The 18879-nt window shown below is 35.3% G+C and overlaps 1 protein-coding gene across 1 annotated transcript; it reads left to right on the forward strand.

Annotated features, from left to right (window-relative positions):
• The first annotated feature begins 290 nt into the window (after positions 1-290).
• Positions 291-18879, forward strand: ccdc80l1 (coiled-coil domain containing 80 like 1). The gene is made up of 7 exons (XM_692493.8): positions 291-2387; positions 3767-3923; positions 4007-4143; positions 4645-4796; positions 4904-5007; positions 15503-15586; positions 15719-18879. Exons 1-7 carry the CDS (start codon positions 762-764, stop codon positions 16015-16017), a joined length of 2559 nt encoding a protein of 852 aa, XP_697585.4. The 5' UTR covers positions 291-761; the 3' UTR covers positions 16018-18879.

Raw genomic sequence — 18879 nt, forward strand, 5'->3', positions numbered from 1 at the left:
AAAATAATAATTATTTTAAATGAAATAATTAAAACAAGCAAAGAAAACTACAAAAATAGGTAACTGTTTTAAAAAGTTTGTTATTTAATGTATATTGTTCATTATCCACACAGATATAATATATATGATTATGTAATTCTCTTTTCAACCCTATTTTATGTGTTATTATATAACATGATGTTATGCAAATTTAGTATAGAACTTATTAACCAGGCGCGTTATTAGCATATCAAAAGGGAGTGGGCGTGGTCATTCTGGCTGTGAGCCCCGCTTGTTCAGAACTTTCCTCCAGATCTCAGTGCGTGGAGCTCAGAGAGCACTGAGAATTTTTAGAGACGCTGAGGGTCTTTGGAAGTCGTTGTTTGAAGGATTCTGCAAACTGACTAAGTGCTGTGGAGTTTCCCCTGTCTTCCTCGGGACGTTACTGAATATGTTAATGAGGGAATGCCTACGGAGTAATTTATTTCTGTCAATCACTTGACAAGCTCATTCGCTTTGGATTATGACACAGTTTTTTTTCTCCACGAAGACAAGTCGGAATTACTTTGAGTGATTTTCCTTACACACCTTTTCCTCTGTATTATGTTTCTTTTTAACTATTAGTAATGTAACAGGGTTTAACTGTTAGTTTGAAGCTAGTTTGTGTCTCGTTTCTGTTGGCTCAAATTACCCTCAGGCTCTTTTCAGACATAGGCTATTCGCCTATCCAATGTCAGAAGCAGTTAATATATATATGTTCTAGTTATAGTAGTGTTGTTGCAATGAAAAATCTACAGGTACAATTTTTTTTGATGACACTAACGTGGATTCAAGCATCAGACTTGGATTACCCAAAAACAGATAGAGGAAATGCACAATTACAACCAAACACTTTTGTCAACAAATACACAAAGGATGTGCAAACTAATAGAAGACTTTCAGGGTTATCCACCTCTGGTAATACACATATTCTCAGGAAACCTCAGAACGATCAGGAGAACTCACGACCTCCAGCCAGGAGGGTCCTGAAAGGGCAAAGACCAGCCCTATTCAGGAAACCCAGTGTAAATGATAGCATTCCTGCTCAAGAAACAAGTTTAGGAGCCGCAAGCTCCATTAACATCCTGGCTGGTTTTGCAGGTAAAAACCGTGTGCTGATCATTTCTGCACCCAATGAATCTGATGGCTATTACAGGTTAATGATGAACTTGCTCAAGCCAGATGTGTACTGTGAGATGGCGGACAGACATATGCAGCAGATTATAATGTTTCATGAAAAGGGCAAGATGGGAGGCAAGGTGAGACGGGTTAGCAATCAGGGATCCCTGGTGGAGGAGCCACTGGATCCAGCTTTGGTGCCCAGACTGATGGGTTTCCTGAAGTTGGAGGATGGTAAGTTTGGCATGGTGCTTTTAAGAAAGACCCTTCAAATAGAAGAAAGATACCCATACCCTGTTCAACTGGAGGCGATTTATGAAACGATAGACCAGACGCCTATGCGTAGACTGGAGAAGGCCAGGCATAAAGGTTTTGTGCAAAAGTGCAAGACCGCTGGAATTGAGGGCCAAGTGGTGCAGTCTGCTGGCTCAAACACAGTTGGTTTGCAACCGCAGGTGAATACAGCAGTACATACAAGGCGGCAGAGGGTTAGACCAGTCCCTCAGCCTACCCAGATGACTCAGGCACAAATATCATCAGCATTAACTACAACCAAAACAACGACTACCTTGAAAACTACAACAACCAAACCTCCAACGACAACCACACAACCTGCTACAACTATAACAATTACAACAACCACAGCACCTACTACCACCATTTTACCCTCAACAACTACAACTGTTACCACAGTTGTACCCACCACAATGGAGCAAACACATCCAGACACAACTCGGACTACAACACCTAATGAAAAGACTCAAAATAGTCACCCAGTTACTTCTAACTTACGCAAACAACCTCAAGAAAAGTACCTTGTCCCCACTCAAAAGATGCCGATTGCAGTCTTACCAACACACAGGTCTGCACAGAAGCCCAAAAACAAACTGCCTGCAGTAAAACACGGATGGAGAGAAAAGCTTAGTCAGCACACAAGAGAACGGGACGCGCTGAGGCCCACTGCTGAAAAACCAGAGACAGAACTTATGACCAGCCCAAAGGGGAGAGCTAAACCTGACAGTGCTGACAGGGGGAAGAAGACGGATAGGCCTGAAAAGCCTTTAAAGAAGATACCTGCTGGGAAAAAAGACCCTAAAGTGACTAAAGAGACAAATATCAGCATTCAGAATAAAAACACAGCACAAAAACCAAACGCCTTTGAAGAAGGAGCTGTTGTGGACCAAACAACGAATCCCAAGAAATCATTAGAAACGTTTTTGAGTTACTTTCAGAGAAGACGACGCCTCATAGTATGTATTGTATCAGTGAGACACATGGACACAATTACTCTACAGAGAAACATGAAATAGGGCTCGCCAATAAAAGAGAGGCCAATGTCCTAGGGCCAGTTTAAGAGAAATCCTAGCCAGATGGATCAGTGCTATGTCTTATTATTTATTTATTTTTTTCCCACATAAGAATTTGTGACGAAATTCCGAGGATCAGATTTTCCAGCTACAGAACACTATTTAGAATTTGTAGCTTCATTTTTATAGTTGTAGAAATGTTAATAGGAAATTTTAAGATCATTCATATTTACATACGTATAATTTAAAATATTTTAATTTAAAAAAGAAAGAGCAAATGATGAATGTTAAAAATATATATTTAAAATCATGATTTCTCAACAATAAATCTATTGAGCCCTTATGGTTGAGCCCTATCAACACCTTTTCACTCATTACACATACATTTCTCTTAAAAATAATGGATCTTCATTGTAATCTGCAGTTCTATGACGAACTACAGTGATCAGCATAATTAAGTACACCCCATTTTGGAAATTAATATTTTTCTCCATTTCTCAGTGACTATAGCATGGCAATGTATTTTTGTGCATTTAAACAAAACAGATTTATTAAACGATATATTTATTAAAATAATATTTTTAGTCATCAAACATATATAGAAATTGTAAGATAATTCAATTAAATTCTAGCAAAATACTGCAAAAAAATTACAACCTACGAAAATTTTAACAATTTTTTTTTTTTTTTTGCTTCTTTTGATTTTTCCTCTTTTTTTAAAATTTGTATTTAATATTTTCCTATAACATATAAGTTTTGGTGTACTAGTTTTTGGACCGTTATTGTCAGTTATTTTGTTAGATAAGCTCCAGATTTGACTGACTAATCTAATGTATATGCACATATAATATTGCATAGCTTCCTATTAAATATATGAATTTAAAATATAGTTTTGTGAGGGGTGTACTTATATATGCGGAGCACTGTATTAAGCTTTTCTATTGGAAAAAAAATTCTGTACACTCTAAATTCTGGGTTGTTTTAATATGGATATATGGGCCATGAAATATTTACCCAATGGTAGGTTCATCTATATTTATCTATAATTTGGTTTGAATAAACCCATCATTTTAGTAAAGAGTTTACTTTTTTGTAAATTTAGTTTTAATCTTCAAACTAAGCAAACATTAATATTTATTTATTAATGTATATTAAAATATATATTTTTCCAAACATATTTTTTAGAGGTTTGCTTTATAATTTACATGATGTTTATTATTTTATTATTTGATAAAATTATCATGTTTGGAACATAAAAACTCTGAATAAATGTCTAAAAACTCTTAGATATTTTATTAATCTTCTTAAGTTTTTGTCTGCAGGTCATTACAGCTCCAGATGAGCAGAATCATATGTACAGTGAACAGAGGGATGAATACCTGGAGCAAGTGTGTGATATGGCTCTACGTAAAATTTCCATCATCAGCATCTTTGGTCCCCTAACAAACAGTACCATGAAGATCGAACACTACCAGACAGGTTGGTGCTACTTTAAATGTTTGATTTCAAAATATTCTATGAGAATGCTTTCACTGAGATGAACACTATTAAATACTATACAGAACAGGACAAGCCTCTGCGGGGTCTGCCAGACAGTGATCTTATCAACCAGGACCTCATCACAGCATTTAGGAAGCAATTCGGGATGATTGATAATGATTTCAACATGGTGCTGACAGACTTTGACATGAAAGTGAAGGTGAGCTCTAAAAAAACTACTTTTTGTGTATATGAGGTGTAATTTCTAACTTCAAGGGATACACTGCAAAAAATTATATATTATTTAATGATACTTGAACTCATTTTAGGAAGTTAATCAGGTTTCAGCCTACATTTTTTAATTAATGCACATTTTAAATTGATGTTTTAAGTCTGTTTAACTGTAAGTTTGAACTGAGGTTTAAAATTTATTTGATTCATTTAAAAAATTGAAAGCAGTAGTCATTTTTACAGTGTGGTTTGCTTAAATATAAAAATTTACTAATTAGTATTTACTTAAGTGGTCCCAAAATCCCAAAAGATATTTTGAATATTGTTGTAAAAACAAATACTATAGAAGTCAACGATGATTTGGTTTCCAACATTCTTCAAAATATCTAACTTCTTGTTTAACTTAAGAATGAAATCAAGCTTGTTTTGTTTTGGGTGAACTGTCCCTTTAAAATGACCACGCTAAATAAAACTATTCTTGTTTCCACAGCAACGGTATGAAGTGCCGATTGTTATGAAAGCAATGTTTGACTACATTGACACGCTGTCAACGCGCATTAAAGAGATAGAGCAGCAGAGGAAACTTGGAGCTATGTGCAAGAAAGAAGATAAATCAAGATCGCTAGAGGACTTCCTGTCTAGGTTAGGAATATTTACCAATTCCAGTGACTGAATTTATTTTGTATATTTTTAAAAATCATTAACATAAGCAATGTCTGCATTTTTTTAATGTCATTGTCTCTTATAAGATTTCGTTGGAGGCGGAGACTGTTTATAATATCCACCCCTAGTGATGAAGAGTGGGCCTATCAGCAACAACTCTACGCCATTAATAGCCAAGCCTGCAATTTGGGTGAGCTCATTTCAGTAAAACTTAGCAACTTCATTTAGGAACAACATCTGAAATGTGTCTGTGAAATGGTGCTGCTGGATTAATATAGACTGATTGTAGACAAATCACAAAGCTGTACTCTAGCTTAGGGATTCCACAATGATTTTGTCTGATGAGCCCAGGGTACAAAAATGTAGTAAAAGGAAAAGGTAACACTTTAGATTAAGTAACAATTAACAACATTCACTGGCTTATTACGTGCCTATTATTAAGATAATAACTGTTTATAAGCACTTATAAAGTATGATTTTATTTTACATCCCTAATACTACTCAATATATATACTTAACTATTACATTAGTAACCTAAGAAGCAGCTAATTAGTAGTTTGTTGAGCTAAAAGTCTTAGTTAATGGTTTGTTAATAAAATTAATTGCACATTAAAATAAAAAAAAAGCACAGGCTGCATCCAAAATCGCATACTACTCAGTTGGCACTGCATTTGAATTTAAACGTACTACTTGGCCATTAGAAAAGTTTGTTGTACACAGTATGAATGTGAGCAGTATAAATGGAATTCGGCATATACTGCGTACTGCATCCGCCATTTTGTCATGATCACGTGATCTACCATCGTGAGTTGTGTCGCTTCACTCCCATTCATGAATTCTCTCGGGAGGCATCATGGGATAGCACAGCGTGCATGGGATGCGCACTTCAGAATCTCGTCGGAAGTAGTGGGTCATCTGGGTACTTCTTGCATACTGATTTTTGAATTCTATGAATTCGGACATACTGATTTTAGTGTACTATATAGTATGGAAGTATGCCATTTCGGCATATCGTATCAAAAAAATATAGAAAGAAACAAAAATATTATGCATATATGAACTGTGCATCACACTGCTGAGTGGCTTGACAAACTACATATAGTAACTCTACATGAAACTCTTCTCTCCTTCTATCTTAATTAAATTCAATTCAATAATTGCTTTATTGGCATGACAAATGCTACAAATGTATTGCCAAATTATTTCTAAAGTTTACTTTAAAAAGAACATACATAAATACTTAGCAAACATGGTAAACACAGTAAAAAGTTGTATGAGTCGTAAAATAAATAAATAAATGAAATCATTTTCGGCTTAGTCCTTTTATTAATCAGGGGTCGCCACAGCGGAATGAACCGTCAACTTATCCAGCAAGATGCCCTTAAACCTGCAACCCAGTAAAGAGGATCATCCATACACACTCATTTACACACATACATTACGGCCAATTTAGCTTATTTAATTCACCTATACCTGCTTCTCTTTCGACTGTGGGGGAAAACTGAAGCACACAGAGCAAACCCACGCGAACAAAGGGAGAACATGCAAACTCCACACAGAAATGCTAACTGACCCAGGCGGAACTCGAACCAGCGACCTTCTTACTGTGAGGCGGCAGTGCTAACCACTGAGCCACTGTGCTGCATTAAATATATTTGTTGATAGTTATAAAGCAATTTTCTTTTGCATTCCCAGTTAGTAAACTATTATGCATTCCCATTTGGTTCTATTGCATTAATGTAAAATACCATAATTATACCCTACTTATACCACAAATTATTTCAGACAACAAACACTATAAACCAATTTGACTGCTAATATGTTTAATTTAAAAAGTCTTTCAGCAAAGTGTTTGTGGGGTCCTAGAAAGCATAAAATCATACAATTTAAGAATTTGCTAGACTGAGAATGTGCAAGAAATTTAAGACATTATGACACCACACTCAAAATATCAACATTATTACCATTTTGTGAAATGTATACAAAAAGCTCTAAGAGCTTTGCTGTATCAACATCACTCCCATTTGTTTATGTAACTTGGGAAAATAGATAGTTTTTTGTTCCCAGAAATTCCATGTTAAGCATTTGTAAACAAATTTTGGGGTCCAGTGCGGTCAACACCCTGTGCAATAATGTCAACAGCTGTCATCTATGTGGACATTTCCAATCAAAAATGCATGATTTCACACAACTACTCCTAAATCCACTGTTGACCTCCAAACAACCTCATCATTTCAATATAACAACTCAAACAGGCATAAAAAAGTATTTGCATCTTCACTCAAAAAAAGAGTATTTTGCTTCATGTTCAAACTACTTATTTAAAATGAGTTTGTTGGCAGGGACAACTTCATTTTTTATGTTTAATCCACTTAAATTTGTAAAAACGTAACCCTTGTGCACTGTTCAAGTTTACTATCCTTTTGTTATGTTAGGGATAAAAACTTCCACTGAATTAAACTTCTGTAAAAATGCATCAAATAATTTTTTTTCTTCTTTTTTTTTGCAAAAATTTAATCAACCTCAATCCTGATCAAAACTACTAAAAGTTTTTAAGAATTACAAAACTATTTAATTGCCAAATTCATACATGATGTCACTGATTTAAAGAAAAAAAAATCACACAAAATGACATATTTTCAATATGAAAAGTAATTGTGGACTTTTTTATTGCCTTTTATCACAGTCTTGGACATGTAAATGATTAGTTACAACATTGGCTTGAATGCATTGTTAGATTTTCATTTCACATTTCACCTTAATTTACTGTTGGTGGCTGTTTTTGTCCCATTGACTTCCATTATAACCACATAGTGCATAAATACACAGTCTTTGTTTTTGTTTACTCCATGTAGTTCTTAAAGCTGAGAAGCATATTTTGATTTTCTCAGACACATCAAGGTATGCAAAGGTCACTCTCACACAGTAACACACACTTTAATTAGCTGTTATATTCCATATAAAATCCAGAAACTAAGCTTTTTTTTGTGCCAACTGATGATCAACAATAAAAATGACAAATTTGACCTCTTCCCAACAGGAAAAATTACCAACAATTAAAAATGCATGATTATATGGTGTCATGGTTTTGCAATAAAAAAAAAAAGGTTATAATGAAATCAATGGGGCAAAAACAGCCACCAACAGAAAATTAGGGAGAAAAAAAATGAAAATTCATGCAATGCTGTTTTACATGTCCAAGACTTTGATAAAAGGTAAAAAGAATCCAGTCCACAATTACCTTTTATATTGAAAATACATCATTTTGTGGGGGTTTTACACCAAATCAGTTACATCATATTTGAATTTGGCAATTAAAGAGTTAAAATCCTGTAAATTTCTTAGCAATTTAGTAGTTTTGATCAGAACTAAGGAGGTTGATCAACAGATTTATGCAAAAAAATATTTATCTGATGCATCTTACAGAAGTTTAATTCAGTGGATGTTTTCATCCCGAACATTACAAAAGGGTTATAAATTTGCGCAGAGTGTATCGTTGAGTTCTTTAAAAATTTCAAAGCGTTTTCTTAAATTATGTGTCAAAGTAAGATTTGTCACCAAAAATCATTCTGCTAATTAAAACACAGAAAAAGTTATGGCCAAATTAAGACTCAAAATCACCCCAGAATGAATGAGAACGCCCCCAACAGTGCATAAGGGTTCATTTGGGTTTGGACAACATAAAGGGATTGTGTGTGTTTTTTTTTTTACAGTGTTGGTCAAGTCTGATTATCCGAAAAGTTTCCTTCAGATATAAATGCACATATGTTGTTGGTACTATTCTTTTAATTGGAACCAGTTCACGTCTGCACAAGAACCCTCGATTTACAAAAGCCTCTTAAGAATGGCACTAATAAAAATAGCATGACGCAGTCCTTTTACGGCTCTTTTGTTGGCTATTTTGGATGTAGGAACATTGCAAAGAATCTTTCTCTGCATTCTTTACAATCCAGAAGGACCTGTGGATCTTTAGAGTCGTGCGTAGCGATCCAGCAGGGACCACTTCCGTTCTGGGGCATGACAGCTTGATTGATGCCCTCGTAAATGAAGGCCTGTTTTAGAACAAAAAATAACAACGGACATCTTTAATGCAGATGACATGCACGTTTCAGAGAACAAATCTGCAAAAACTCTCAATCAACTTCTATGAATATTACAAACCTAAATAATTCATTGTTGTTTCATTTGGAACTAAAAGTCATATCGGTCTACTTGTTCAGATAAATAGTAGTATGTGTTGATTAACAGTTAGTATATTATTGGTTTATGTTGTATTGTTGTGTTATTGTCAGTAATGCCTTTCATTTTTGGAAAAATATTGGTTTGGGGATTGTGTGTACAAATGTCTAAAGACAAAATGGACCACAAATCCAGTTGTAAGTGTTAATTTCTTTGAAATTGAGATTTATACATTATGTTCATGAATTAATAAGTCTTCTATTGATGTATGGTTTGTTAGGATTGGACAACATTTGGCTATTAGATACAAGTATTTAAAAAAAATTGGTAATCTGAGAGTTCAAACTAATCAAAATATGGAGAAAATCATCTTTAAAGTGTTCCAAATTAAGTGCTTAACAAAAGTTATGGATGTTTACAAAATTTCTTTATCAAAATCAATATTTTTGACTCACAATTGCCAAAAATATACAATATAAGTGCAATAAAAGATTTTTCTTTTTGTGATCCAGGATCACAATTATGTAAATATGTGTACAGATGTTAGATGAGTGCAAAACTGTCAATATATGTCTTATTCACCAGCAAGATTCATTCATCCATTTTCCTTCAGCTTAGTCCCTTTGTTCATTAGGGGTCAGCACAGCGGAATGAACCGCCAACTCATCCAGCATGTGTTTTACAGCTGCAACTTAGCTCTGGGAAACATCCATACACACTCACTCATACACATACACTATGGCCAATTTAGCTTATTTAGTTCTACAAACCAAACATCCTTCATGCTGAGGCGACAGTGCTAACCACTAAGCCACTGTTTCAGCAAAATGAAGTATTAAATTAATTGCTGTGAAAGTAGGGGACTATCAAGTAAAGCAGAAGAGCAGAAATACAGCGGCTTCCTTTGTTTTTGTAAACAAAACAGTTCAGCTGTATACATGTACAACATTTTATTAGAAATTAAACTGAAGTAATTTAAATATTACTCATATAGACGGTCATATTAATATAACTTTGGGCACTTTGATTGCAAATAAGGCTTATGTTTGGGCAACTTTGCATGAATGACAACATTAAAGAGTTTTCACTTTTAAATGTTTATAAATGCTATAATCAGTAAAAACAAGATAAAAGACAATATAACAAGACTACAGTGAAGATTACAGTCAAAAACAACACAACAAGATAAGTACACTGAAAAAAAAATATTCAAAGGACATTCTTTGGATTTAATAATTTTTTCCAAGATAAGTGGTTGTAAATAATTTATTTAGGCTGAATATAAACAAAGTTGAACATTACTAAATTTAATTTGTTTGTATAATTCAATACATATGAATTGCAACAATTCTGCAGACATCATTTTTTTCAGTGTATAAATATAACGACAAGAACGACAAGATAAGCAAGAACGACAGAACAAGATGACAGTTAAAATGTTAGTAAATATGACAGTAAGAATGACAGAATAAGACCACTGTAAAGATTACTGTAAAAATGACCGCACAAGAGGACAGTAAAAAATAATAGCAGAAACAGCAAACCAAGATGCAATGCTGTGACGTGATAAAAGGTACCTTTTACATAGTAAAAAGAGTTTTTGTCCAAACAGTTTCAATTTCTGTGGCATCACAGTTGAAACAACAGCATAAATTACTATGACAATAATCACCTCAGGTGCAGATTATGTGCTTTATTCTGTGTTAAATGTTACCAGAATGACTTTGAATACCATTTTAAGGGGACAATTATTGCCACGTTGAAAGCGGCAGCAGATTCATTTCAGATTTGGGAAATAAATTAACTGCAAACACAAATAAACAAACGTTAAAACTGTGACTCAGTGCCAGTTAACAACATAGGTCACTCAGCACTTAAAACGTTTAATAGGTTTAATTGTCATACCTTGATTCATTCACAAACATGTCCATTTCATGGAGTGCAGTGCACTATTTTCGCACCTTTAATTGGCCGAAATTTAACAGTTTTTTTGTCTTGTCATGTCTGGTGCAGACAGTCAGATTGCTTGTCGCTGGAATCTTGTCATGTTACATGTAGTTAGGACATGGTGTAAAGGCTCGTGTCTACAGGACCCCATTTTCCCCCAAGCTAAGCATTTTTTTTCTGTTGCTGTCAATGGAAGTGGCGCATTTTTAAAGGTTGACTGTTCCAAGTCATAGAAATACCATAATATGTTTGCAGATATTTAAGAAACATGCTAAGTGAACATATTTGTTTATCTGATAAACAATGCTTAAGACCGTTATTCTCCTTTAAAAATGTGTGTTCCGTGATGGAACGTCTTTTTTATTGGTCTCTATAACCGCCCACTGCCATTTTAGCGGCGTTTTGACAGTGCCGAGATACCGAAGCGCAAGTGTACCGAAACACTGCACCGTAGCATGATTTGAAACACCAGGGGCCTCATGTATCAACGCTGCGTACGCACAAAAACTTTGCGTACGCCAGGTTTCACGCTCAGAATCGCTCACGTTTGGATTTACTAACAAGGAACTGAACGTGGGAATGTGCGCAGCTTCACGGCAGCTTTCTGGCAGGCGTACGCACATTTTTTGTGCGTGTCTGTTTTATTTCCATTGGCGACTCCTAGAGGCAGTTGTGTTAAATTGCACTCTACAAAGTGACTGAGCCTTGCAATGGCAGCTGTATGAGACGGGTTCATCGATCTAGCAGGTAAATAAGATTTCCATACCATACAGTTGAGCAGCTAAACATTAAAGCACAATTTGCAGCGGTCGCCTGTTTTCCCAATGTAATCTGAGCTATCTACTGCATGCACATGGGCCCCAGGGGCCTCATGTACGAAGACTTGCATGGAAATCATACTAAAACATTGCGTATGCACAAAGCTGTAAATGTGCGTACACAGAAAAAAATTCAGATGTATGAAACACTGCGTACGCCAAATCAAACGCATATTCTCTTAGTTTCACATTCATTCAGATGTACAGAGCGCAACATGCACAAGCGCAAAACCCCTCCCTGCCTCCTCCCCCGTATGAATATGCTAATGACTCTACTTTGGCAAAACCCAACGAAAAAGCAATGGCAAAAGCAAGCAAAAAAAGAAATTTTGAACAGAATGTGAACTGGAGGTGCTGCTTTCGGAGGTAGACCGAAGAGTGAAAGTGGAATAGTTTAGCTGATGCGGTTAACACAGTTGGGTCTGAACATCGCACTGAGTGGATTAAAAAAGAAATAGTGCAATGTAAAGGTGTAAAATTTTGTAGTGTCTTTAATAGCCTGAGTGGCGCAGCTCGTTAAATGCATGGCAATATGTTTTCACACGTTCAAGCATGAGCTCAGTTCGAATGCTGCGTCTGATGAATTTTCTCTTTTTTTCCCCCGCTACATATCAGATTTTGCCTATACTCTTAATAATTATGAGGAAGACAAGTAGGAATCATTAATAAGTCTGTGCATCATATTTTATTTGCACATTTGTTGCATGGAAATGTTTCTGATTCACGTATGCAAATTCATCCTCAGATGGTGACTTTATAGAAATGTGTGTGCAGTAGATTGCTGCGATTACATTGGAAAAACTGGCGACCACTGCAAATTGCACTTTAATGTTTTGATGGTCAACTGTGTGGTACGGAAACCTTATATACTAGACATGCGGATGAACCCTTCTCATACAGCTGAGAAGACACTTTGTAGATTGCAATTTAACACAACTGCCTCTAGGAGTCGCCAATGGAAATAAAACAGACACGCACAAAAAATGTGCGTACGCCAGCCATGAAGTTGGCGTAGAGCTGTGCACATTCCCACGTTCATTTCATCGTTAGTAAATCCAAACGCGAGCAATTCTGAGAGTGAAACGCAAAGTTTTTGTGCGTACGCAGCATTGATACATGAGGCCCCAGGCCATGTGACTTAAGTGATTCAAAGCAACGACAGTTTCAGAAGTGTTTCGAGACCTGGCAAATCTGTTTGATTGACAGGGTTGGAAAAAACCCTTATGTAATCTCTCGTAACCTAGTGCACAGAACAAATGTGCTGCAAATGAATCCTGACTTATACAAATGCTCTGAAGTTATGACCTAATGTATTTTAATAATGTTGATTTCAAAGTGTTTATTCGGATGTCAGACCAATGTTAAAAATAAACACGTTACAAGAACAGAGCATTTAAGATATCTATAGCTGCATCACCCTGGATTCAAACCCATTATCTCAGCATGCTAGTCTGGAACTCTCACCGCTTCACTAAATCACTGGAAACCTTGACTGTACAACATATGATATAATTCCTCAATTTGCGTAACTTTTTCTTTGCTGAAGCTATTCCAGAGCAATAAAAATGAATACCAAGTGTCAATGTAGAGACGGGTTTCAAAACGTTTTAAAGCTTAAACACATTTGCTTCGCCTGTTTCAGTGTTTCATGAAGCTTCGCTCTGCCCACCACAACTGCCAGTTTACCCAATTGTATATCAGCACTCCACGTTGCCTTTGTGGAAAACGCACTGTATTTCATTTCAGTCATGAACTCTGGATAAACGCATTTAGCCACGGCTGAAAGCGCAACCTTCCGAGGACAGCAACAGCCTCTGAAATGAGATTTATATTCAGAGTTATAAAAATACTTAGGGTACAGTGTGACGCCATGTCAAAAACACACAATGCACAAGATTCCAGTGACAAGCAATTTTGCTATCTGCACCAGAAGCAACAAGACAGAAACATTTAAATACTGCCATATTTAGAAACATAGATAAGTGCATTGTACTCCAAACATGGAAATGCTAATAATAAAATGAACAGATATTAAACCCCTAATATACCATTAAATGCTGAGTGACTGATATTTGTTGGTTTGCACTGACAAAATAAACAGAATATAGGCTATAGTTTAAATTATTATATTACGACTCACAGTTCAAACTATAGTCTATTTACAATATCTGAGGTAATCTGCTTCTGCTTTAAGTATGGCAACAAATGTCTCGTAAAATGGTATACAAACTCACATTTGTAGCATTTAAGACTAAATAAAGCATAACTAGTACCTGAGGTGAGTAATAGAAGTTTGCTGTTGTTCAGCCGTGCTAAACTGAAACAGTTTCTAACATAGAAATTTGAGGTGAACTCCTTTCAATATGGAAAATATTCTCGTGTGAAATCTGGTGTAGGCTCAATAGTCAGACATACGTAGTCCTGTTGAGTCTTCACTATATCAAAATGTATGGGGAGACGCAACAAATGGTAATAATAAACGTTTACAAAGCGATGTAATACTTTTGAAAATCAAGGCACGGAGCATGCATCCAATGCTCCAAGAACATGCCCTAAGAACGACAGTAAAAATTATAGTAAAAATAATAGAACAAGATTTCAAAATAAGCATATGCAAGTAATATGAAACATTCACATATCTTTAGTGAGTTTGTTATTTGAGATGTAGAACACAAGGAAAGCCTCCGCATAGAGAGACACTGCAGCGCTGGTCAAGACTGTGGCCGTTTACAGCATTTTGGCAGATAAATATGAATTTGTAGCAAAATTGTTGACGGTGCCAAACAGCATTTCCTATTGTTTACATCCTTGTTTACGTCCTTGCTACAACAAACCGCTACCGCTAGACACTATGCATGTAATAGATTAATTTGAACAAATAAAAATACTTACATGTTGTGGCTCACAATCCACAGCTTCATCTATCATGATTGGAGCTGCTCTTTCTTTGAGTTTTCCAGCACTGAACTGAGAGAGATTGTGGAAGCTCTCCCTTGTCAAATGCTAGAGCTATATATTTTTTATGATTCTCTGGAGCATAATTCAAATTAATAAGCACTCTTCTCTTTGTGTCGTGTCCCTCGGAAGCCCAAATACAGAAACAGAACAAGCTCTGTGGAAACCGCAGCGTTTGGACGGCATTTTCTCTGCTAACATAACAGTGCCTCTGGCCACACCCCTTTTTTACACAGGGTGCATGCAAGTGGTGAATGCAGGTAACCTGAAGCACTTGTGATCTCACTAATCTGGATGTATATTTTTGTAGTCCCCAAACTTCATTTGCCGTAGGCTTTGCTAATATCACTGTGATATCGTAGTGGACCACCCCTTTAAGAAAGACAGAACAAAATGTCAGTAAAAATAACAACGTGACAGTTAAAAATTTAGTATACATGACTCTTATGAATTAAATTAAAAATCCTAAATAAAAAAAACTTTGAACGAGAGAGAGCGAGAGAAAGAGAGGGAAAGAAACACCACACACAAGCCTACACTACACTACAACTACTCGTAACAATGACAGTAAAAAAGACCACTGTAAATATGGCAGCAAAAACTACAGAACAAAATGACAATAAAAATGACAAGACGACAGTAAAGATAACCATTAAAAATGACCGAACAAGACCACAATAAAAGAGCAGAACAGAGAACATGCAAAGCAGTGATTCATGTTGGCCACAAATGGAGGCTTGTATCTGAGCAGCTGTAAGTTTTACACAAATGTTCCTGAATTGACAGGGCTGCGTCACATGTCTCTACTGAAACTGCTTGGAAAGACCTTGGATGACATGAGCGGAGTCTTGGAGCTTTATCCCATAAATGGTAAGAGTGACTAATTAGCAATGAACAAACCTCACAGGCTTTTATGATCTGTGCGCTGCTTTCATTGCCAACAACTCCGATGTCCTGCTGTTGTTTTATTGAGAAAACTAAAAGCTGTGGTTTGCATTGCAGGAAGTTCATCAGTGGACCGCGAGGCTCTGTCTGCCTCTCTGGTGCAGGACATCAGAAACTACTTCCAGATCAGCCTGGAGTATTTCTCCATGCTACTTGTTGGGAAAGACGGCAATGTCAAGTCCTGGTACCCGTCTCCAATGTGGTCCATGTCCATCATATATGAGCTGGTGGACTCCATGCAGCTGCGCAGACAGGAGATGGCCATTCAGCAGTCTCTCGGCATGCGCTGTCCAGACCATGACTACACTCATCATGATGGCTACCATGAGGCCTATCATCAGGGTTATGCTTATTGAGAACAGAGGGATGTGGCTATTAGCCTGCGCACTCTATACAGGGAAAACATGTGGATCATTTGGAAACCGAGAATCTTTCTTATTAAACTATAATAAAATGTATTTAGGTTAAAGGAACAATGCACGTTTTTAAATTGGCTTATTTTATAAGTCACTTAGTGATAAACAAATGAGTTTTACTATTTTTGAATCCATTTGGTCAAACTAGCACAAATCATTGAATCGTATTAGACCATTTGCATCAGCATTTGATTATTTTGCTATTTAAAGCTGGACCCTTCTGTAGTTACACTGGAAAAATGATTTTTTTTTTTACACTTAACAATTTCCTGTAGAATTTACAGTAACTTACTGTACACAGTAAAAGAAACCCGTTATCCATAAAACATAAAATAACTTCTGTTAAATTACAGAAACTTACCATAAAATAACGGACATTAAGTTACAGAAATTTACCAGAAACTTAAATTTAAGGAAATTTAATTATATTTAATATGTGTTATTTTACAGTATATTTCTGTAATTTAAAGGATAATATTTTGTTTCTTTTTCTGGCACCTAAGCTGCCTGAAATAAACATTTAAATTACGGATATTTTTCTTTACAGTGTAGATCAATTACAGCAAAAATACTGTGTTTACATTTAAAGCACCATTTATTAACAGTATTTACAGTATTGTATATCTTTACTGTAAAATATGCAGTCATTTTCACAATCTAAATGTGAAATACGGTAACATACTGTATAACAGTCTTAGTAAAAAACTGTTCATGTTACAGTTAAATACGATGTGATTTACAAATATTATTAGAAGTGCACTTGAAGTTTTTTTGTTCTAGTCTAGGTATCTAAAAATATTAAATCAAGAAGCAATTCCTAGACAGTTAAAAGACAGGGTTTAACGCTAAGGATTTTTTCTACTGTGCCGATCAGGCCAGTGGTTGAGATTTTTACTTGCCCTGCCAAAGTTTTCACTGGCCCCTCCAAAAAATAAAAAGTTAATAGCTATTTCTTAGCCACATTTTGTAAATAATGTGGCGAAAGAATGTCTGTGAATCTAGAATTCAAACATTTTAAAATGTTAATAAATGTATAATGAGCAAAATTCAAGATTTCATGCAAATTAAAGAGCAGTATGGAAAATATGCTGCTGTTTTATTGCAATTCTAAATCATTTTTTTAATGGCTTGCCAAACTGACGACAACATTTTTCTTTCTTTTCCTGCCATGTTTTCGCTGTACTGGTTGTTACCAGGTTACAAAAAAAAATTATGTGCTTATCGTTACTGACCGATAGTGACCGCGTCTTTCACGCTGGCCCCGGGGCCACCTTATTGTTGAGCCCTGAAAATTGTCTTGTTTTCAGCAGAAATGACAAAAGTAAACACATCATTTACTCAAGTAGAAGTACAGATACTCATGTTTAAAACGACTGGTAAAAGTTGAAGTACTGACTACACTTTTGTACTCAAGTGAAAGAGCTACAGCCTGAAATATGTTCTTAAGTAAAAAGTATTTATTACTAGGTTGAAAAATCCCTGCAGTGCAGCACGCAGGTGTGCAATGATTTGATTGAATTAAAAATGTGTTTAAATTGTGCAATGACAAGAAATAATATAGATCGCTCCACAAAATACATTAAAACGAAAGTAACGAGCCTGATTTAAAAATGTAAGGTGTAGAAAGTACAAATATTTGTCTAAAAATGTAATCAGTAAAGTTTTCAGAAAAATAAATAGTGGAGTAAAATACTGACACCAGAAAAATCTACTTAAGTACAGTAACAAAGTATTTATATTTCGTTCCTCTGTGGTTTTCAGTAATAATGTCAAATTTAGGAGAGTTTTTCCTTAAAACAACCTAAATAATCAGTCAATGGGGTGAGCAAAATAATTTTGTTTTCACATTGATATATTAATTTGCAGTTGCATACTAAGAGAAAAATTAAAAGTTTCTCTTTTCTAGGATGATGTGGCAAGTAACTATACTCTCCTTCTGGTGTAATAATCAAGGAACTTTGCTGTAGTAACGTGCACTGAAAAAATATTCTTTATATTATGAAAAAAACTATTTATATGGGCTGAATTTAAACAAACAAAATTAAGTTGAACATTACTAAATTTAAATTGTTTGTTTTAAATTAATCCCATATAAATTGTTTGCAACCAGTTACAGTAATTTTTTCTCAGTAAATCCAATGAATCATTTTTTTCAGTGTGGCTGCAGCAGGCGCAATGATAATTGATTATTACAGCAGAATGAGAGTATAGTCCCTAGCCATATATATAGTTTTTTTTTTTAAAGAAAAATGCTAATGGTCTAATCAGATTCAATGATTTATGCTAAGCTAAGCTAAGCTAAAAGTGGTCCACCAGACCCAGAGATCAGCTACATATATTCAAAATGTCAAAACTCAACTGCTTAACTCTTGGGAAGTTGTAAAATGAGCCCACTTCAAAAAAGAAGTGAAGTGTACTTTTAATGATTTGTGGTAGTTAATTAGATTTGTAATTTGTGAGTAGATTTTAAAAGTGCTTTTAATCTAAATGCTAAATGTTGTTTCCATGTGTATTATGCAGTTTTTTTTTCGAATATAATGAGATATTTTACTCTAAATCAGGGGTGTCAAACTCAGTTCCTGAAAATCAAATTAATTGAGACCTTTAGGCTTGTTTGAAACCTACAGGCAAGTGTGTTGAAGCAGGGTTGGAACTAAAACGTGTAGGGCTGCGGCCCTTCAGGAACTGTCTTTGATACCCCCGTTCTAAACTGAAAATTCTATCATGATTTACTCACCTGTTTGAGTTTTTTCTTCAGCAGAAGAATTATAAATTTTGAATGCTAATAAACAAAAATGAAGG

This window comes from Danio rerio, chromosome 6, assembly GCF_049306965.1.
Source record: "Danio rerio strain Tuebingen ecotype United States chromosome 6, GRCz12tu, whole genome shotgun sequence".
NCBI classification, from domain to species: Eukaryota; Metazoa; Chordata; class Actinopteri; order Cypriniformes; family Danionidae; genus Danio; species Danio rerio.